This window comes from Lemur catta, chromosome 1 (genome assembly GCF_020740605.2).
Source record: "Lemur catta isolate mLemCat1 chromosome 1, mLemCat1.pri, whole genome shotgun sequence".
NCBI lineage: Eukaryota > Metazoa > Chordata > Mammalia > Primates > Lemuridae > Lemur > Lemur catta.
The window spans coordinates 180,422,198-180,445,239 of NC_059128.1; the positions used below are offsets into that span (position 1 = coordinate 180,422,198).

At 34.9% G+C, this 23,042-nt stretch overlaps 1 protein-coding gene across 2 annotated transcripts in view; it reads left to right on the forward strand.

The window, feature by feature from the left end:
• Positions 1-23,042, forward strand: part of RNF13 (ring finger protein 13) — a 118,762-nt gene that overhangs the window by 23,309 nt on the left and 72,411 nt on the right. For both annotated transcript variants that reach the window (XM_045539454.1, XM_045539456.1), the window contains exons 2-4: positions 6,517-6,646; positions 12,226-12,306; positions 18,400-18,525. In XM_045539454.1, coding sequence (XP_045395410.1) covers positions 6,533-6,646; positions 12,226-12,306; positions 18,400-18,525 — 321 coding nt within the window. In that variant the 5' untranslated portion in view covers positions 6,517-6,532. The remainder of the gene's footprint in view (positions 1-6,516; positions 6,647-12,225; positions 12,307-18,399; positions 18,526-23,042) is intronic.

The following is a 23,042-nucleotide window of genomic DNA, read 5'->3' on the forward strand; positions in this document are numbered from 1 at the left end:
ATTGACCAAAAGAGAATGGGATGGAATTTTCAAAGTGTTCAAAGTGTTGAATGAAAAAAAAAAAAACTGTCAGCCAGGAATTTTATAGCCTGCCAGAATAAGTTTCATAAATGAAGGAGAAAAAGTCTTTCCCAGTTAAGCAAATGCTATGAAAATTTGTCCCCACTAGACTGGCCCTGCAGGAAATGCTCAAAGTTTTCTTAAATATGGAAATGGAAGGTTGATAGTCACCATCATGAAAGCACACAAAAATATGAAGCTCACAGGTCTTATAAAACAATCAGAAAAAGGATGAAGAGAAAGGAATCAAATGGCAACATGACAGAATTTCATCAAACCACAAAGACATAAAAACAGAAAAAAAGAATTTATAGAACAACTAGAAAACAATAATTTGACAGAAACAAAGCCTCACATATCAATATTAACCTTGAATGTAAATGGATTAAGTGCTTGACTTAAAAGATATAGATTGGCAGAATGGATTAAAATACATGATTCAACTATATGGTGCTTATAAGCAACTCACCTCATCCATAAAGACAGATTGAAAATAAAAGGCTGGAAAAGATATTTTATGCAAATGGTAGCCAACAGTGAGCAGGAGTAGCTAAACTTACATCAGATAAAACAGATTTTAACTCAAAAACAAACAAACAAAAAAAGATAAAGAAGGTCTTTATATAATGATAAAGTGATCAATTCAGCAAGAGGATATAACAGTCCTAAATATATATGCATCCAACATTGGATCATGCAGATTAAAAAAAAAACAAGCATTACCAGGCCTAAAAAAAGAGATAGATAAGAATATACCAATAGTGGAGGACTTCAGCACCATACTCACAGCACTAGACAGATCACTGAGACAGAAAATCAGCCAAAAAAATTTGACTTAAATTGGATCTTAGACCAAATGGACTTACCTGACATTTACAGAACATTCTATCCAAAGACTATAGAATATGCATTGTTTTCACTGGCACGTAGAACTCTCCAAGATAGACCACATGTTTGTTCATAAAACAAATTTTAATAAATTTAAAAAAATGAAAATCATATTTAGAATATTCTCTGACTACAGTGGAATAAAGCTGGAAATCAATACTAACAGGAACTTAAGAAACTATAGAAACATATGGAATTAAACAACATGCCCCCAAACAATCACTGGTTTGATGATGAAATTAAGACAGAAATTTAAAAATTTTTGAAACAAATGAACAATACAACATACCCAAACCTGTGGGATACAGAAAAAGCAGTGCTAAGAGGGAAGTTTATAGCATTAAATGCCTACATGAAAAAAAAATAGATCGCAGTTTAACAACCTAATATCATACCTCAAGGAACTAGAAGAACAGGAACAAAACAAACCCAAAGTTAGCAGGAGAAAAGAAATAACAAAGATGAGAGCAGAACTAAATGAAATTGAGACCAAAAAACCCCCAAACAAACCAAAACAAAGGATCAATGAAATGAAAAGTTGGTTCTTTGAAAAGGTAAACAAAATTGATACACCATTAGCTAAAGTAACCAAGGAGAGAGAAGATCCAAATAAACACAATCAGAAATGAAAACAGAGACATTACAACTGATACCACAGAAATACAAAAGATCATCAGAGACTATTATGAACAACTATGCTCTCACAAGCTAGAAAACTTAGGGGAAGTGGATAAATTCCTAGAAATATATCGGCTCCTGAGATTGAACCAGGAGGAAACAGAACTCCTAAACTGACCGATAATGAGTAGCTAGATTGAATCAGTAATTAAAAAAAAATCTCCCAACAAAAATCCATCTGGCCTAGGACCAGGTGGATTCACAGCTGAATTCTGCCAAACATGCAAAGAAGAATTAATACCAATCCTCCTGAAACTGTTTCAAAAAATTAAGGAGGGGGAATTCTACCTAACTTACTCTATGAGGCCAGTATTACCCTGATACCAAAACCAGACCATGACATACACACAAAAGGAAATGACAAACCAGTATTTCTGATGAACATAGATACAGAAATTTTCAACAAAATACTAGTAAACTGAATCCAGCAGCACACCAAAAGACTAATACATCATGATCAAGTGGGTTTTATACCAGGATGCAAGGATGGTTGAACATACACAAATCAATAAATGTGATACATCATATAAAAATGATTAAAGACAAAAAACCCACGTGATCATTTCAGTAGATGCAGAAAAAAACATTTCATAAAATTCAGCATGCTTTCATGATAAAAATCCTTAACAAACTACACATAGAAGGAACATACCTCAATATATAATAAAGGCTATGTCTAACAAACCCACAGCCAACATCATATTTAATGGGAAAAAGTTGGAACTATTCACCGTTCTATCCCTGCCTCTTTTTTTTTTTTTTTTTTTTTTTTGAGAGAGAGTCTCACTCTGTTGCCCTGGCTAGAGTGAGTGCCGTGGTGTCAGCCTAGCTCACAGCAACCTCAAACTCCTGGGCTTAAGCGATCCTACTGCCTCGGCCTCTCGAGTAGCTGGGACTATAGGCATGCGCCACCATGCCCGGCTAATTTTTTTTCCTATATATATTTTTAGTTGGCTAGATAATTTGTTTCTATTTTTAGTAGACATGGGGTCTTGCTCTTGCTGAGGCTGGTCTCGAACTCCTGACCTAGAGCGGTCCGCCCACCTCGGCCTCCCAGAGTGCTAGGATTACAGGCGTGAGCCACCGTGCCCGGCCTATTCCTGCCTCTTAAATTTAGATATTCTTCAGAGTTTTCTTTAGTTCTCTTTTTTATTTTCAATTTTATGTTAAGATCATTTTAGTTATCACCTATTTATTGAAGATTACTAAATATCTCTTTGCCCTGTGTGGAGCTCCAGACCTTTATCACTGCTTGTTCACATGTTTACCAGAATGTTCCATAGATACTAAGTTCAAAAATTCTCAGGTTGTGCTTACCCTACTCACTGTGATCCGCCTTCTGTGTTTCTTGTTTCATCTATTGGCATCCCCATCCAAAGTCTTTCCCTTCCATATTGCACTGCTGTGTTAAGCTCTTCTGTGCATAATTGTATTTATTCCAGAGTTATCTTTTAGATCCTTTGATTCTCCTTTTACAGATAAAGCAATTTATGTAGTTTAAACACTTTGCCTCAAAATCACAGTGTTAGTATGTGACAGTGCTAGGACGTAAACCCAGATCTGTAGAGTCCATATTTCTTACTACAATTATAATAATCTTACCTATGTCTATGACTTTAATCTGAAAATATTAGAGTTATACCTTTAGTTTTAACTAAAACACAGAGTTTATAATAGTTTTTAAAAAAACCAATGAAATCTCCAACAATGGGGATTCTTGTTCAATCCATTATAGAACATCCATAAGGAATATGATGTGGCCTTTATATTAATGTTATACATCATATTTTTGACCAGCAGTTTTCATTTGGGTAAACAAAGCATATATGAAAACCCAATTTATGAAATAAATTAAGAAAAAGATAACATTTGAAAGGAATGGAAGCTCCGGAGTGTCTCATGAGCAGCTATAGGCAATGATTTTTAAGGAGAATTAGAAAAATATTCACAATACATTAAGTGAAAAGAATATAGTTAGTAAAGCACAATGTACAGTGTATCTTCAATTTTGCTAACTATATATTTGAATATACAGTTGGCCCTTTGTATCTGTGAGTTCCCTATCCATGGATTCAAGCAAGCGCAGATCAAAAATATTTGGGATAAAAAAAATCTGTACTGAATATGTACAGGTTTTTTTCTTGTTATTATTCTCTAAAGAATACAGTATAATAACTATTTATGTGACATTTACATTGCATTAGTTATTATAAGTAATGTAGAGATAATTTGAAGTACACTGGAGGACATCTGTAGGTTATATGCAAATACAATGCCATTTTATATAAGGGACTTGAGCATCCTTAGATTTTGGCATCTGAGGGGAGTCCCCACGATACCAAGGAACAACTCTGTACATAGGAACGTTATACATCAAAATATGGATACTGGTTATTCCTTAATTTGAGAATTATGGGTGATTTTCATTTTCCCCACATTTTTTACAGTGAACAAGAATTTGTTTTATTAATATAAATTGATACTATAAAAGCAAAACTCCTGAATGTTTTTTAAAAAAGGCAATTAAAGCAAAAAGTGTAACAAAAACATATTGCATACAGACACACACACACACACACACACACTCATATAACAAGTAATAGGAATTTAATCCAGTGACTGTTGTGCTATGAGCATTAGTTTGAAGTCCTCGAATACTTGTGTAGACAAGGGGTCATACTCTACCCTTTGAACATAAACCTTGGATATTGATCCTGATTTCAGTTGGGCTTAGAACGTGAACTTTGTCAACAGACTGTTGAATCATGGCTCTGCTAATATTCATTGTTTGATCTTGGACAAGTTACTTAACAGTGCCTAAATTTTCCCCATCTATTAAATGATACGTACCTGATAGGGAGTTGTTAGGATTAAATGAGTTAACTCAATAACATGCTTACAGCACTGCCTGGCATTTAGTAAAGTGATCAATATTAGTTGTGGTTGCTATTATTCCTATGTCTTTAGAATTATTTTCCCTCCAAACTATCTCCCTTCCCCTCTCCCAAAGTTGGCTGGAAATTCCAGAACTTTAGAAGGAAAGTCATGGTTCTTATTCAGATTAGTTTCCCAAACAGGTCGTTGATCAACATGGTGCATATTTATTCTTCCTAGTAAAATTTAATAGCAACTATACCTTATTTTGTAAGGATTTGTATGTTTTTATGGCATGATTTCTGGTCAGAAATTGTCCACGTTCAGTGATTCACTAAAAGAACTTACAGGACTCAGCATATGGTTGTACTCATGCCTGTGATTTATTTCAGTGAAAGGATACAAACTAAAATCAGTAAAAGGAAAAGGTGCATGGGTTAAAGTCTAGAGTAAACCAAGTCTAAGCTTCTGAGTCCTTTCCTAGTGAAGTCACTCAGAATGCACTTAATTTCTCCAACAAGTTATGACAATATGTGTGAATTATCTATCAGGGAAGCTCATTAGAGACTCAGTGCCCGGAATTTATATTAGGGGCTATTTATATAGATACCCTCTGCTTAGCATGTACCAAAATTCCAGACTCTGAAAAGGAAAATGGGTATTCAACATAAACCATATTGTTTGCAAAGTTTAAGCACACTGAGCTGTTGCCAGGGTAGAAATCTCAGGCCTGCTTTGTTAACTCTTTTCTGCACAGTGGTATGTTATAAAATGTATCTTAAGAAACTAATGTAAGCAAATCTATACATTTTAAAGACAGCTTTATTGAGATATAATTTGCATACTATAAAATTCAGCCACTTATACAGTGCAGTGATTTTTAGTATATTTATAGAGTTGTACAACCATCAGACCACAATCTAATATTAGAACATTTTCATCACTCCCCTCCCAACCAATTAGCAGTCATTCCCCATTCCCACCTTTCCCATCCCTCACCCCTACCCCACCTGCCCAGCCCTAGTCAACCACTAATTTACTTTCTGTCTCTGTGGAACAAATCTACACTTGAACATGTTTTCATTTTTATTTTATCTCTGATATTAATGGCTTTGTTAGATGGTAGTTTAAAAATTATTCACAGGTATTTTACTTTCAGTGTGTGAGTCAAAGATTCAGAGTTTGAGTCTGTACGGTGGCTTCCAAATCCAAAGCACTTATCAACAATGATTATCATCAAAATTGATATTATTAACACATGAGTTGGTGGTATTTAATGAAATAATTCATTTAAAAGGCCCTTGTCTTTGTAAACTTTGTTTTTACTTGTTTAAAAGTATATTATACAATTGATTGAGGCTTACCAGTGAGAATTCTGATATTTACTTGGTTGACATTTAATCCTTTCATGGTATCTTTTTTGCTGAAATATAGGTAGCAACTCACGTGGAGAACAGGGTGAGTTTGGGAGAGCAAGCTACACTTTTAGGATATAGAGAAGAAAAAAAGTATAAATTATTAGGAGGTAAAGGACAAAAAGTATTTATAAGAAGCAGTAATTATTTCTTTGGCATCCTCTAATCTGGGCACAACATACAAGAGTATTTACATATGAATTTATATTGAATCAAAGGCTAAAAATTATTTAAATTGTAGAAAACTTTAAAGCAAAGGTATTTGTATGTGTTTTTAACTGTTATTTTGGTTGAAATCTAGAGTCTCTGAAAATTGAGTTAGTAGACTGTGCTGTAAACAGAGCACTACAGGAGGATGTTTGTTTTATGATTAAAATGGAACTTAGAGTCACCATAAATTATGTAGGTGTTGACTAATCTTGGGTTTTAACCTAAATGTCCAAATCTGTGTGAATTCTTATGCTTTTGAAATATAAGCTTTAATTTTAATGTTAACAGATATTTGTAATTAAAAGGGATATTTTTGGATATCAACAATTAATATATGAAGTGACTGAATAAGGCAGTAGCTCTCATTGTTACTCCTGTCCTTGTCTTCCAGGTGATTTTACAGCGAGATGCTGCTTTCCCTAGGGATGCTCATGCTGTCGGCCACACAGGTCTACACCATCTTGACTGTCCAGCTCTTTGCATTCTTAAACTTACTGCCAGTAGAAGCAGACATTTTAGCAGTAAGTACAGTAAAATTTATTGATGTCTGAAAACGTCTCTTAAAGAAAAACTTTTAAAAAGCCCTGAATGATGAAATCTTATGATGTTTTTACCTACAGACATACCCAAGCACAAACACACAGTTATTTGAAAGTGGGGTATCTTGTTCATTTTCTGTTGCTTAATATCTAATGTAAGATTTCATTTACAATAAGTACCTGATGAGTGATGTTGCTTTTGCTAAAGTGTGTGTACATACGTGGGTGTTGGTGTACACATACCATAAAGCTTGTATATTGATGTAGAATCTTAACTGTTTTTCTTGGTTCCTAGTATGTCTCTAATGACTATAAGATCTCAATAGTATCTCTATTGATAATAATATTTTAAGAAATTCTATAAGATGTCCATAGAAAATTTCAACCTAAGATTAGCATTAATGGGTCAAAAGAGAACCACAGTGGCCTGGTCATTGATGGTAGATAGAAAAGTTTTTAAAGAAGAAAATTGTTCCTTAAAATCTTAGAAGTCCTCTCTAGGTTACTGTCCTACTGTCTTCTACAGTCAAGGACAGTCCCTGACTTAAGATGGTTCAGCTAATGATTTTTTAACTTTATGATGATGCCAACGCTGTATGCATTCTAATGAATACTCCTTGACTTAACATGGAGTTAATGTCCTGATAAACTCATCATAAGATGAAGATACTGTAAGTAGAATTCAAGTCACAAAACATTTTTGACTTATGATTTTTTCAGTTTATGAGGGATTTATGCAAATTTAACACCATTGTAAGTCAAGGAGCATCAGTTTTTATTTTCTATTTCTTGCTTCTGTGAAGGTAGAAAAAGAGGAACTAACTCTGTGTATGTGTGTGCAGACCTATACTCTAGGTATGTGCTGAGGAGTTATTGCTTTTACTTTATGGATGCAACTGATTTTCTTAGTGATGTTAGGTAAGAAATAGAAGGACTAGAATTGTTGCTGACCAAAGCTTGATGTGGTTCTCATCTGTGCTTCTGCATATTGTGGCACTTCTGAAGGATTCCATGATCATTGTAGAACTTGGGAAAGCCAGGCTGGTTTCTGTACAGTAGCTTTTGAAAACAGAGCAACTCTAGTAGTCCATATAAGATTTTGCACCCTCTGTCACCCTCTTTAGTAGGGAACTGGTTAATTAAGTTTGTTTTCTGGAATAGTCTGGGTATTTTCGAGGTGGAGTAGGAGTAGAATCTTTAAGGACTGCATCCATTGCTATTCCAATCTCTTCTCTAAATTGGTCCCCAAAGTCTTTGGAATATTCTTGGAGTGACTTTTGAAATGAGTTAGAGGATTTATGGACTGATCATAGAATGAAGTTCTTGTCTCCCTTTGCTCCTTTGATTTGTCCATTTTGTGTCTTTCTCTTCCTCCTTCCCTGTGTTGTTTCTAATGCCTGTCACTCCTTTTGTCTTCTTTCTCTCTTTTATACGTGAGGGGGATTTTTATTCTATGGTCCAGCTGTCTGATGGAGTAAATGACCTTGATCAAATTATTTGGCTGCTATAAGTGCCTCAGTTTATTTGTAAACTGGAGTGTTGTGGTGATGATTAAATAAGATAAACTGCTTAGAACAGTATCTGACATGTAGTAAATGTTTTGTATATCATTTTTATCTTCATTATAATTATCATTCTGATCATCCTTCATTCACCCCCTCAAGAAGATCTGAAACTACCTGAGCTGTATTTTTTAATTAGAGACAAAACAAAATGCCAGGTATAGAAGAACAGTCCGTCCTTTTTGCCAGCCGTATTCCCTGTGTAGCAGCCAGGTAAGTGTGGAATGTATGTTGATGTCATCTAGTGAAGGAGCCTGGGAGCTGCTACTCTCTGTGCTGACACCAAAGGTTAGAAAGCTGACTGAACACAGAGATAGTTGTAGGGGAGTGGCTTGTGAAGGCATATAACTGGTAAAAAGGGGAACTAAAAATTAAGGCAGAGGAAGTGAAAGTGACACAGTCATTCAAAGGAAGTGAGTCAAGCAATAGAAAATATTAATACTAGCTCTTCCTTTTAATTGAAAGAACATCCCTGAAATCTGAGTTTGTAGTAATACAGATTTAAATAAGTTGGACGTCAGGTTGATTCTAGTTCCATTTGGAGAGGAATTGGGATGCTGCTATTGAAAAGATAAGTCAATTTTAGTTGTACTATTTGTATGCCAAGATGCCTGCCTGCCTGCCTGCCTGCCTGCCTGCCTTCCTTTCCTTCTTTCTTTCTTTCTCTCTCTCTCTGTCTCTTTTCTGTTGGCAGTTGAATTCTCCCACCAGACTTTTAATTCCCTGACGACAGTGTTTGTCCAACTAGTTGTTGAGTTCTAAGAGGCCGTGGAGATGCTACTAAAGCATGTCACTGACTAGCCATTAAGCCCCCTGTACCGTGAGTACCTGGAAGGCAGGACTGTGTCTTACTAAACTTTATGTTCCTAGTGTCAGTTACACAGTAGGAATTCAATAAATGTTTGAACTCAATAGGCTTCCCTTAGAGATTTAGTTCTATCATATTTTCTTTTAATAGCATTTGTTCCTTGACACTCAATGCCTGCTGTCATGAATGAACTGGATTAGGTACCATGGTAGTTAAGAGCTCCAGCAATGGCGTTAAAATCTGAGTTGAATTCCGGCTCTACCCCTCGGTAATGGCATGACTTTGGACAAATTATTTAACATTTCTTAAATCAGTTAACTTATTGTAAAAGTGTGAGCATATCAAAGACAGTGCAGGTTAGCAGGTTAAGAGCCAGGGCTCTGGGGCCAGACTGCCTGGGTTAGAATCCTGGTTCCTCTAATTTACTAGAGCAAGTTATTTTCAACATTCTGTGGTCAATCTATAGAATGAAGATGATAGTAAAAGTGGCCTACTTTATCGGGTTGTTGTGAGGATTAAATAAATTAATACCTGTAAAGTGATTAACATGTCTGTACATAATGAATGCTCAAAAATTGTTAACTATATATTACTTTATAAATTAAATTAAATCTTCTGTTAAGACTTCTGCCAAGAAGGATAATTGATTAAGGAAAAGACCTTTTCAAGATAAGTGGACTCAAACTGTTATGTGGTAACTACTGAGGGTAGGATTCTAGAGATGAGTAACTTTATTTTCTTCCTCAAAATTTTTAACAAGTGAATAAACTTTAATGCCCTGAGCATCACTCCTCTCTCCCCCATACCAAAAAAGTAAAGCACCTTTTGTTTTGTTTTGTTAATCTTGTTCACAGTGGGAATGTTTTTTGTTTTAAACAATGTGATTTTAAGAGGCAGTCTGAGACAATCCTTATTTTGCTGTTAAGGAAGGACAAAGTGGTTTCAAAAAGGTTCTCACTCAATAACAAAACTTATTCTAAGTCCCAATGTTACAAGTACTAAAACTGTTCAAGCTATATATTTTATTTCTATAATTTTAGCAATAAAAGTGAAGCTCTCCTCACTGCCCAAGGCCAGAGCCAGCCCAACTACCCCTGGGCGTTGAGTGCTGGAGATGGGGGCCTGGCTGCGTGATGTCAGCCTCCTGCCCTGGGAGGTGTCTGCCCCTGTGGGCTCCCCACTGCACCCCTTAGGGAGGGCTGCAACAGACCAGGCAGATGCCCGCTGGGAGTCTGTGCTGACCCTGCCCCAGGGGCTGAGGGTGTCAATAAAGTGCTGTCCAGTGAAAAAATAAAAATTAAAAAAAAAAAGTGAAACTCTCTGTAATAGGAAATGATAAAAGCATATGTTAGTATAGTTGTAGATTTTCCATTTCCTGATTTTAAAAGTGCATTTTTTTAAAGTACTGCTTACATGTATTTGTGTTTTGCCTTGGTCTGTATTCATTGATGTAGAATCTAGATCAATTTATTTATTTTATAGTGGTGTCCTCGGCAGGGAAGATAAATAATTTTCCGAAGTTCAACACTAACTACTGATTGTAGTTGAATTAAATCAATTAAAGAAAGATGTTTTAATTAAGACATTAAATGATAAATTATGATAATGGGTTTAAAAGCATTCTAAAGCACTTTGTAAACTATAGAGTACTCTGCAAAAATGAATTATGATTGTTATTGTTGCAATGGGAAATCACCCTAAAGCAATTACTACGTACACTTGGTGGCCTCCAAGTACACTACTAGACTGATTATCCCAGAGGTAATGGGATGGATAGGTTCTGTGCCCAAATTTAGATGCTTGAATCTCACAGTTTATTGAATTAATTACAAACATACAGTGAGAAGTGAAGGTAAAAGATGGATATGCTAAGACACTTAGGATCGGATTCAAGTAGGATGCAAGAACCACACTGCCTGAATCCTGTGTTACCTGTTATAGTTTGTCTAGTCTCTCCCTATGCTGCATTAGCTTGCCCTGCTCACAGTGTGATTACCAAGACCTGAGTTGAGGGTAAGCGAAGGCGACTTGACAGATGGAAGGTGTCTGGATCCAGCATTTGCTTGCTGTATTAAAGAGACACAGAGCGTTTATACTTGGTCACAGCTATGACTTGCTGTTAAACTGTGGAGCTGTTTATTTGCTATGACACAAGAGGCTAGAATGGGGCTCACCAATGGGTGTTTGATTTAGGTATGACATAGCTATTAATTTGGGTTTGTGATCTAATCCATGTTTTGTAAGTATTTAAGGTTTACTTGATCCTTCTATCTTTTTCTATCTCTATAACACTCTTGCTTCATTCCTTTTATCTATCTTCAAACTATCCTTTTTTATATTCAAAACAAATGTGTTTTATTTTTTCTATTTATGGACTACAGGTTATGAACTGCCTTAATTTCTAGTATGTTATAATTTTTATCCATATTGCAAAAGTTACTTATTTACTCTCTATGCTTAGTTTTGTCCATCTTTCTTGTTTTTCTTGCTGTGTATGTAGCAGATAGAACATTGTTAAATGATATAGTAAACACCTCACAATTGTTATCACTACTGTTATCTTCTAAAAGCACAGAGAACTTTTGTTTTGGAAGAGGACTGATAAATATTGTAGCGTAGGAATCTATGTCTGTATGAAAGGTGGGGGGGAAGTTATTAAATAGTTGGAATACCTTCACCTTTCTCTGTGTATGTGTTTCATTGAATTTAGTCTTTTGATTGTTTAGCCTGGATAAAAATGTTCAGTTTATATAAAAATTGACAATCCCTTAAAAGTATCATTTGATGCTGCTGCTTTCCCCAGGTAAAGTCATCTTTCATAGCTACATCCAGAAATCCTGTAAATCTTTTCTATTAAATCAAACCCTTATTATATAGAGTAAATAAAATGGAATTCCCTTCTAGGCAGATGATCTGCCTAGCAGTAGGTTGTTTAATGTTATAGAATTAGTATTACTGTTTGATAATAATATATGAAATCAAAATCCAATTTAAGCAGTTGTATATGTTGTAAATTGTATATATATTCCTTGCTATTTTAGTGCATGCACATTTACAAAGTTGATTTTATTGTAATAAGCTGTTATAGTAAATCAGAATTGTAATAACAATTTACATAATTCAATAAACTTTTGTTGTTAATGTTATGTATAAATTGGTTTTAACTTGATTATTTTTAATTTTATATTTAGTATACTTTTGAAAATGCATCTCAGACATTTGATGACCTTCCAGCAAGATTTGGTTATAGACTTCCAGCTGAAGGTTTAAAGGTAAGAAAATAATAATATACGGTAAAGGCACAAGGTAATGAGGTAATTTTTATTATTCTTTATTACATAAAGAATGAAAACATTTCTTACTGTTTATTATTACAAAACCCATACATAGTCATTTGTAAAGGGTGCACAGACTATTGAAAAGGTACGAGAAAGAAAGTGAAAATCACCTATGATTGCATTATTCTGAACTGGCCACTGTTAACATTTTGGTATATAATATTTTAGACCAGTTTTTTTTAGGATATGTGCCATATGTGTGTTAGTAGATGTGTGTACGTATATATAATACATATGTGAATATATTTATTTATGTAAATTTTTACACAATGGAATATTATTCAGCCATAAAAAAGAATGAAATGCTGTTGTTTGCAAGAACATGGATGGAACTGGAGAACATTATGTTAAGTGAATTAATCCAGACACAGAAAGACAAATCTCGCCTGTTATCACTCATATATGGGAGCTAAGCATTAAAACAATTGATCTCATGGAGATAGAAGGTAGAATGATGGTTACCACAAGCTAGAAAGGGTAGTGTGGGGGGTGTAGATAAAGTGGGAATGGTTAATAGTTAGATAGAATGAAAAATATTTGATGGCATAACAAAATGACTGTAGTCAACAATAAGTTATGGTATACTTTAAAATAACTAAAAGAATGGAATTAGAATGTTCGTAACACAAAGAGGCAATAAATGCCTAAGGTGATAGATACTCCAATTACCCTTATTTTATTAATACACATCGTATGCCTTATCAAAACTTCACATGTACCCTACAAATATATACAACTGTTATGTACCCATTAATTAAAATGCAAATTAGTAGGGCCACTGTGGAAAACAGTATGGAGATTTCTCAAAAAACTGCAAATAGAACTGTCATACAATCTAGCAATCCCATTATGGGTATTTGTCCAAAGGAAAAGAAATCAATGAATCAAAGGGATGGCTCTACTCCCATGTTTATTCAGCCCAATTTATGATAGCAAAGATATGGAATCAACCTAAATATATATCAGTGGATGAATAAATGAAGAGAATGTGGTACATACACAATGGAATACTATTTGGCCACGAAAAAGAATGAAATCATATCATTTGCAGCAACAAGGATGGAACTGGAAGTCATTATCTTAAGTGAAATAAACCAGGCCCAGAAAGACAAATATCACATATTTTCACTTATATGTGGGAGCTAAAAAAGTTGATCACGTGGAGGCAGAAGAGTGAAATGATTGATTCCAGAAACTGGGGAGGTAGAAGAGTGAAATGATAGATATCAGAGACTGGAATGTTTGTCTTGGAGAGGGAGGAATTAGGAGAGGTTGGTTAAGGGGTAAAATTATACAGTTAGTTAGAAGAAATAAGTTCTAATGTTTGATATCTGAGTAGGGTGACTATAGTTAACAACTAAGTATTATAGATTTAAAAATATTAATAGCTAGAAGAGAGGACTGAAAATGTACCAGACACATAGAAATGGTAAACACTGAGGTGATGGATATCCTAAATACTCTGACATGATTATTACACATTCTATACATGTAACAAAATTTCACATGTACCCCATAAATATCTGTAAATATGATGTATCAAAAAATAAAAATACAAAAAACAATTAGAGCAAAGGGCAGTGGATATTTTTAGCATTCTGGAAAGTTATTGATATAAATTCATCTTTCTTACATTGGAAAGCTATAGCTGATAACAAAATCCAATTGATCACTTTTTGTTCTATGTTCAAATGTAAAAAAAGTTAAGACAGAAAGATTCTGTTGACATCATCATCATTTGAAGTATTTGGAATCAGCCAAATTTTGGAATCAGCCTTAATTGCTTTTTAGACAAACATTTGGTTTGTTTATTTTTATAAATATCCTTTCCTCCACTTATTGCCTATTTTGTTCTTCACTTAGGGTTTGTGTGTGTGTGTGTGTGTTTGTGTGTGTGTGTGTGTGTGTGTCTTGAGGAGGCAGAGTCTGGAGTCAGACTTCTGGGATTGCATGCCTGCTATGTATAACCTTACACAAGTTACCTAACCTTTGATGCTTACTTTCCTCATCTGTAAAATGGGGATGATATTAACAGACGCTACCTCACAGAGTTATTGCAAAGATTGATTGAATTATTACATTTAAAGGGCATAATGCCTGGCACATAGTGCTGAGTGCCATGATTCAACAATGTGAGATTTGTTAACTTCTTGCTATTACTGCAATTATTATTAATTCATAACTTCAGGTATTCATTAACAAAACAGCTTACCACTTTTCTCCCTCTCTTCCCACTTACACTTTTACACTCTTACTAAAAGCAAGATGCTTTGTTACCTTGCTTTTGGCTTTTTGTTGACATTATCACTGTATATACATGTATTAAATTTTACTAATTGTATACTTTACCATTCAGTGCAAGCCAAAGGGAAGGAAAGTCTAAGACTCTTTTCAGTCTAGAACAACCTTTTAAACAAAATCACTTTATCAATTTTTTTTCTTTCTTTATGGCTTTATTAACCACTGTAATTTGTCAAGAACAGTAACTGTTTCCATAACATTTACCCTGAAATACTGCATAGTTCTAAGTATCTTCTGAAGCATTAAAGCAAGATTATGTTTACTGTGATTTTTAAATTTCAGTAATTTGACTATTCTGTTTAAAAATTAGTAAACTTTGGCTGGGTGTGGTGGCTTATGCCTGTAATCCTAGCACTTTGGGAGGCCAAGGCAGGAGGATTGGCTTGAAGTCAGGAGTTTGAGACCAGCCTGAACAAGAATGAGACCCCATCTCCACAAAAAATAGAAAAATTAGCCAGGCATGGTGGCATGCACCTGTAGTCTCAGCTACTCGGAAGGCTGAGGGAGGAGGATCCCTGGAGTCCTGGAATTTCAGATTGCAGCAAGCTATGATGATGCCACTGCACTCTAGCCCAGGCAACAGCATGAGACCCTGTCTCAAAAAAGAAAAAAAAATTAGTAACCCAAACCACTTTCAAAAGGTGCTTGGCAGTATTTATTAAAGCTTGATACCGTGTGACTCACCTTGATATATCCTATGATTCCACTTCTGTGTATATATTTAATAGTTATGTGTACATGTGTTCACAAAAAGACTTTTTATCATAACTATTTGTAATAGCCACAAACTTGAAATTACCCAAATGCTCAAGAATAGTAGAATAAACAGTGGTATAGTCACACGTTGGAATACTATGTAGAAGTGAAAGTGAAAGATTTGTAAAGTATATCTCAATAGTAGAGATGCTCAACAGTAAAGATGAATCTCTCAAATATGGTACTGAGAAAGAAGTAGAAAAGAGCATTTATTATGTTGTATGGTTCTGTTTATGTCAAGTGTAAAATCAGGCAAAAAGAAATCTAAGCCATTAGAAGTTCATATAGTATCACTGGAGATGTCATTGGGGAATACTGACTGGCAGGAGGGATGGGGGGAGCTTATGGAGTGCTGTTAATGGTCTGTTTTTTTCATACAGATGTGTTCAATTTGTGATAGCTCATCAAACAGAATATTGTGGTTTTTTTTTTCACTTTGACTAATATACATTATAGTCCTAATAAAAGAAAAGTAACATGTTTACATACCATGAACCTATTGTATGATACATTTAATTATATGTTTGATGATATTGAGATGCCAGTCTGCATGCACTATTATTTTCCAGAAGCCGTGTTTAATTATCAGAGGATTACAACAAAAAAGATAAGAAACGTGGGCATCCAGGTTCAGAGTTTCCTGGGTACTGGTAGTTTTTTTAGTCCTCCTACATAGTAGCATAAGGTGCCCCGTCACAGATAGAGATGAAGGGGATCCTTGATTGCAGAGCAAGCATTCTTTCCATAAGAACATATTGGCCCAGGAGGGTGGCACTGAGCATGTGGCCTTGGCTTAAGGCAGCACCTTCTTGGCCACTCTTATTTTAGGGACCGGAGAGTTCTGTCAAATTAATTGGCAAAGTTCGTTATGCTACTGGTAGACTTTGTGGATGAAACTGTGTACTTAGTTTTAAATGACTCACATCTGAAGGAAGGATAGGAATTAGTTAACTATTTTTGCAAGTTATTTTTAGCATAATTCACAGGAAAGATAATATTTAACACTTTAAGAACTTTTTTTTAAAGGTTTCAGTCAATTTTTCATTAAGATAAAAAGATTGTTTTTTGGACTTTTAGCTTATGTGTGCTTGATTTTTGTAAATTTTCTTAGGTTTAAAAATAATACATGCTCATTATGACAGATTCAACAATACAGAAATGACTAAAAACCAAAAATCCTTTTTTAGTTTCATTTGTAGACCCTTTTTTGTGTCTGTACATATCATATTTCATTGATTCTACTATGCATTTTATTACGCCACATTTTAACATCTCTGGAGTTGGGATGTGTCTTTCAATTGTATCAGCCAGGTGGCATTTATGATGGTGTTGTCATCACCTGGACATTGGAAATCTGGCTGTAGTTTATACTGTTTTCTCTTCAGTTGAGTTATATGCCTTCTTTTTTTTTTTTTTTTTTTTTTTTTGACACAGAGTCTCGCTTTGTTGCCCAGGCTAGAGTGCCGTGGCATCAGCCTAGCTCATAGCAACCTCAAACTCTTGGGCTCAAGCAATCCTCCTGCCTCAGCCTCCCAAGTAGCTGAGACTACAGGCATGCGCCACCATGCCCGGCTAATTTTTTCTATATATATATTTTTAGCTGTCCATATAATTTCTTTCTATTTTTAGTAGACACGGGGTCTCGCTCTTGCTCAGGCTGGTCTCGAACTCCTGACCTCAAGGTATCCTCCCGCCTCAGCCTCCCAGAGTGCTAGGATTACAGGCGTGAGCCACCGTGCCCAGCCTATATGCCTTCTGATACTATATATATAGGTTGAGTTTAATTGCTGTTATTAATATAAGCATGTTGAAAAAGATTTCCTGCACTAAGTGATTTGGCATTAAAGCAAAAAGTTAGTGTGTGCAGAAAGGCACAGAAAAGGGAGCAGGGTGTTAAATTAACAAGAGTGAAGCAAATATTCATTGTTGGAAGGATGACCAAGTTCTATTACCTTGGAAAGCAAAAACTAAGTGCTATGTGGAATCAAGAAGAGGAGGTATTCTATGAGTAAATGAAGGACTGATGCATCTTATACCAGAAACATGCAAAAGCTTTCTTTATCACAAGCAGTGTGACCTAAGGCAGGAGAAATTGCCAAATCCTGTGGACCAGATGGGTGGTGTGATCAATTCAAGCACCATGCAGAACTACTGTTAAGGCATTGTGTCATAGCTTTAATTGCTCATTTCTTCTTATAAATGAATTTGATCATCTTTTTATGTGTTTATTCATCTTTTTACATCTGTTGAGATAAACATTTGGCTTTTCTCTTTTAATCTAGTTATAAACATTTTATATTAATACATTTTCTGATGTCAAATCATCCTACATTCCTGGGAAAGTAATTTGATATTTTCTTTTTAAATTCATAATTATCTTGTGGACATGTGTTTGTATATAGATCTAACTCATTTTTTAATGGTTGCATTATTTTTCTATTGTATTAATATACTATCATTTTTAAATAGTTGCCTATTGATGTGCATGATTTTCAGTTTTTGTTCTTAAAAACAATGTACCAGTGGCCATCTTTCCATGTATACCTTTATATGTTTAGGCTAGTGTTTCTGTAGAATAAATTCCTAGAAGTTTGTCAGGTGCTTTTTCATTGTTTGATAACATGAAAGAAAGTTGAAAGTTAATTTTTAAAAAGTATTCGCTTGGTTTAGAAATGTCAAATATTATTGAAAAATATACCATCATGTTAACAGTGGTTGTCTTCGTGGTGATTGGCTTATGTGTGATTTTTAAAAAATACTTTAATATAAGAAAGAGACTTATTTTTAAAAAACTGGATGCTCATTAAGCCAAATACTGCTTGAGAACTTCAGGGATTATGAGCAGTTGTAGTTGCTGGATGATACATCAAGCAATGCAAAACATAAAACAAATTAAAAACATGTTTGTAGAGGTAAGTTGATTGAGTCATTGAGTGAAAGAAAGATAACTTATTGCCAATTCTTTTTCAGGGTTTTTTGATTAATTCAAAACCAGAGAATGCCTGTGAACCTATAGTGCCTCCACCACTAAAAGACAATTCATCTGGCGCTTTCATTGTGTTAATTAGAAGACTTGATTGTAATTTTGATGTAAAGGTACTATTTTTTTTTCACTTTTTTGTTTACTGTTTCTTTAGTTAGTTAATTTAAATTCTCCTTTGTTTCAGAAAAGATTTAAAATTTAGAAAGATTAAAAATGAACAAGCTGATGAGGATATAAATAACTACTATTGGCTCTAAGAATTTTCAGGCATTTGTTGGGCATCTTGAGCTGTGGTTTAATAGTGGAATTTTGGTCTAATCTAGGAATGGAAACTTAACTTCAGCCTTTAGTTTTATGCCTGGACTCTTCCAGTATCAATACAACACCTACATCTATACCTGAATCTACATTGACCTTGAGATTTCTCTTTTGTAATAACTTAACTTTGTCCCTGTATGTATATATTAATAGCTTGTCTCTCTGAAATAGGTTATGATGGCATTTCTAATAGTAAAACAAAGCTTGCCAGAGGACCTCCGTCACTATGTATCACCAGTGCTGCTCTAGAGTTGTGGTTTTTAAAGTCTGTTTTTGGATGGGGCTTGGCAAAAGAGGCACATTGAGGCCTACGTAAAACAAGCCTTGATGTTATTTTTACTGGACTACCTCAGAGCCAAGTGTCATATAGTGTCTTGCACGTATCTCACAGTGTAGGACACAGAATATTATTTCATGTACTTTCCATAGCTTGATCTTAGATGATTTTTCTGTTCAGTAAGAAAGACTGTCCTTGACTCTTGCTGTGTGTGAGTTTTTTTCTCTGCTTCTTTCATTACATGGAAGAAATGACACCTCCATAATAAACTTAAAAAAAGGAATAAAATATTGAATGTAAAGGGGTTTGAAAATGTAGAGCACTTTGTAAATGGTATATTGTTACTACTGTATATTACTTCCAAATCTAGACTTTCAGTTGCCTTTAATGGGAACTAAATTAGAACTTGAAGTCAAATGGAGTAGACTTCCTGCTCCTTAGCATTGTTTATATAGTTTGAATCTAAACTGTTATAAGATTTGCTTCAGAATTAAACTATAATTATAGATTGCTCTAATCAAAATGAAATATTGTTCTGTTTCATTACTTTCTTGCTGCTAAGATATTAAATAAACTAATTCTGTTGATTCCAAGGTTTATTGCACTATTCTGCATAATTTCTGACTTAGTACAGTGTTTGGTATCTAGAAACTAGAATACTTTTTTGTTATTGATATAACTTTCTTTTTTAGGCAGGGATGAGAGATGGTTCACTTTGAAAGTTCAGGAAATATTGTTATCAAACATTTATTTTTGAGGATGAAAACACAACTCAGGAATGAATAGGATAGAATTGTTAACCCTCTTGTCCCTTTAGTGGATCCTCATCATAAGTCTGAATACTTCTAATGGAGTTTTGTGATTTGTTCATTACTCCAGCTCCTCTTTTCATCTCTTGCCTTGAATTTCATGCTGTAGCCATACCACCTACTTGAGCTCTCTCAACTTGCCATGCCCTGCTGACTACCCCTTTGTGCCTTTACACATACTATTTTCCCTTTTCAGGATCTCTGTCCAAGATGACCTTTACGCCCATTAATCTGTTTCATCAGTTACGTGCTAGCTGAGGATGTTACCTCCTCTGGAATCCTTACTTTTCCTTTTATTCCCTTTCTTGCAGAGTAAATCATTCCAGCTCAATTTGCCACCCTTCCACTTTGTAAATACTTCTTTCGTTTCTCTTTATCACAGTGTGTTTTTTTTTATGTTAAATATATGTCACTTAATTGTGAGCTGATGGTGTTTAGAGTTCATGTTTTAATTATATTTGTATATCCAATTTGTATTACAGTGCATGATTACAGTGTAGGTGTTCAATAAAGGTTTATTAAATCCACCTATGCACTAGTAAGGCTTCTGCTTTTGTGTATAATGCATTCTTAAAAAACATGTCCATGTGAAGAAACATGTAAAAAAGGTTTAAATTGAGCCATTCTCATGTTAGAAAGGAAAATGTTAAAAAATTTCCTATTATACTTCACCATGTATATGCAGTTTTAATGGTTAAGATTCTAGTCTTTTGTATGTATTCTTTAACTTTGTTATTTTTTCCTTCACAAATATACAATGGAGTATTTTATGGGCATTTAAGGCTAATGATTCCTTACTTATGCCATTCCTAATGATTTCTGTTTTTGTCTCAGTTACATTAAATTTATGGGATATCAGTTTAGAAGGGAGACAAAGATTATAATCAAGGTCTGGAATGAGGCTGCATACATTTGAATCCAATCTTTATTATTTACTAGCAATGTGATCTTGGACAAATTATTTTACCTCTGTGTACCTTAGTTTCTTTATCTGTAAAATAAGAATTATAATGCTCCCTACATCATACGATTGTTGTAAGGCTCAGATAAATTAATCAATGTTAAATTCCTTTCAAACAGTGCCTTGGACATAGGAAAGAGGCGGGGGGCATTAGCTGTTTATGTTTTATGCTTTTTACCATTGAAGTTAAATAGAATAAAGTTAAAGATGGCAAAGATGCTGATTTTTCAGAAATTAAATTATTGTCTGATAAGTCACACTGTGATATAGGAACTCAGTGTCAGTTGATGAGTAAAATTTCTAATTTGGCTTACCAAAGACAATTTTGTCATGCCAGCATGTAATGTGTTAAAATATAAGTTTCGGGACTTTTTGATAAAGGCCATTCTCACTGGGGTTAAGTGGTATCTCATTGTGGTTTTGATTTGCATTTCCCTGATGATTAGAGATGTTGAACATTTTTTCATATGTTTGTTAGCCATTTTTATATCTTCTTTTGAAAAATTTCTATTCATGTCCTTTGCCCACTTTTTGATAGGGTTGTTCGATTTTTTCTTACTGATTTTCCTGAGTTCTAAATATATTCTTGTTATCAGTTCTTTATCTGATGTGTAGTATGCAAAAATTTTTTCCCATTCTGTAGGTGTTTACTCTCATGACTGTTTCTTTGGCTGTGCAGAAGCTTTTTAATTTGATCAGGTCCCATTTATTTATTTTTGTTGTTGCTGTGATTGCCTTAGGGGTCTTCTTCATAAATTCTTTGCCTAGGCCAATGTCTGTAAGAGTATTTCCTACATTTTCGTCTAGGATTCTAATAGTTTCCCACCTAATGTTTAAGTCTGTTATCCACCGTGATTTGATTTTTGTGAGAGGTGAAAGCTGTGGGTCCTGTTTTAGTCTTCTACATGTGGCTATCCAGTTTTCCCAGCACCATTTGTTAAATAAGGAATCTTTTCCCCAGAGTATGTTTTTGTCTGCTTTGTCAAAGATTAGATGGCTATATGAGGATGGTTTTATATTTGGATTTTCTGTTCTGTTCCACTGGTCTGTTTCCCTGCACTTGTGCCAATACCAAGCAGTTTTAATAATCACAGCTTTGTAGTATAGTTTGAAGTCTGGCAAATTAAACCTCCCATTTTGTTTTTGTTGCTTAAAATTGCTTTTGCTAAACGGGGTCTTCTCTGGTTCCATACAAGTCCCAAAACAATACATGTTGACGTGGATGTGGAGAGATAGGAACACCCATACACTGCTGGTGGGACTGTAAACTAGTGCAACCCCTATGGAAAACAATATGGAGATACCTTAAGCAGATTCAAGTAGACCCACCATTCGATCCAGCAATCCCATTATTGGGCATCTACCCAGAAGAACAAAAGTCATTCTATAAAAAAGACACCTGCACCTGAATGTTTATAGCAGCACAATTTACAATTGCAAAGATGTGGAAACAACCCAAATGCCCATCAATTCATGAATGGATTAGTAAATTGTGGCATATGTATACCATGGAGTATTACTCAGCTATAAGAAATAATGGTGACACGACATCTCTTTGGTTCTCCTGGAGAGAGTTGAAACCCATTATATTAAGTGAAGTATCCCAAGAATGGAAAAACAAGCATCACATGTACTCACCAGAAAATTGGTTTCCCTGATCATCACCTAAATGCACATTGGGGAATGATACCAACTGGATATCAGACTGAGGCGGGGGGTGGGGGGAGGGGATGGGTTTATGCCTACATGATGAGTGCGTTGTGCACCGTCTGGGGAATGGTCATGTTTGAAGGTGCTGACTTGGGGAGGTGGGGGATGGGGGGAGGGGATGGAGGTATGACTACATGGTGAGTACCAGGTGCACTGTCTAGGGAATGGACACGCTTGAGGCTCTGACTCAGGGGGATGGGCAGGACATGGGCAATATATATAACCTCAGCTTTTGTACCCCCATAATAAGCTGAAATAAAAATATATATATATGTAAGTTTCATAAATTCGTAAGAATAAGAATTATGGATCACCTGTCAAGGCAGTGTGAATGGGTAAGGATAAAGTCATCGTGGTTACAGCAAAAACAACTGGAATCTCATCCCAAAGAGAATTACCTTTCTAGGGTGGTTACTGGTGGTAAGTTATTGGCTTTATTAGCTATATAATCTTTAGATCAGAAATCTCTGACGGCATTTAATGAGCTTCCAAGCTGATGGTTATATACAGTTTTGTATGAGGTATATTATGGAATCTGGCCATCAGTATATGGAC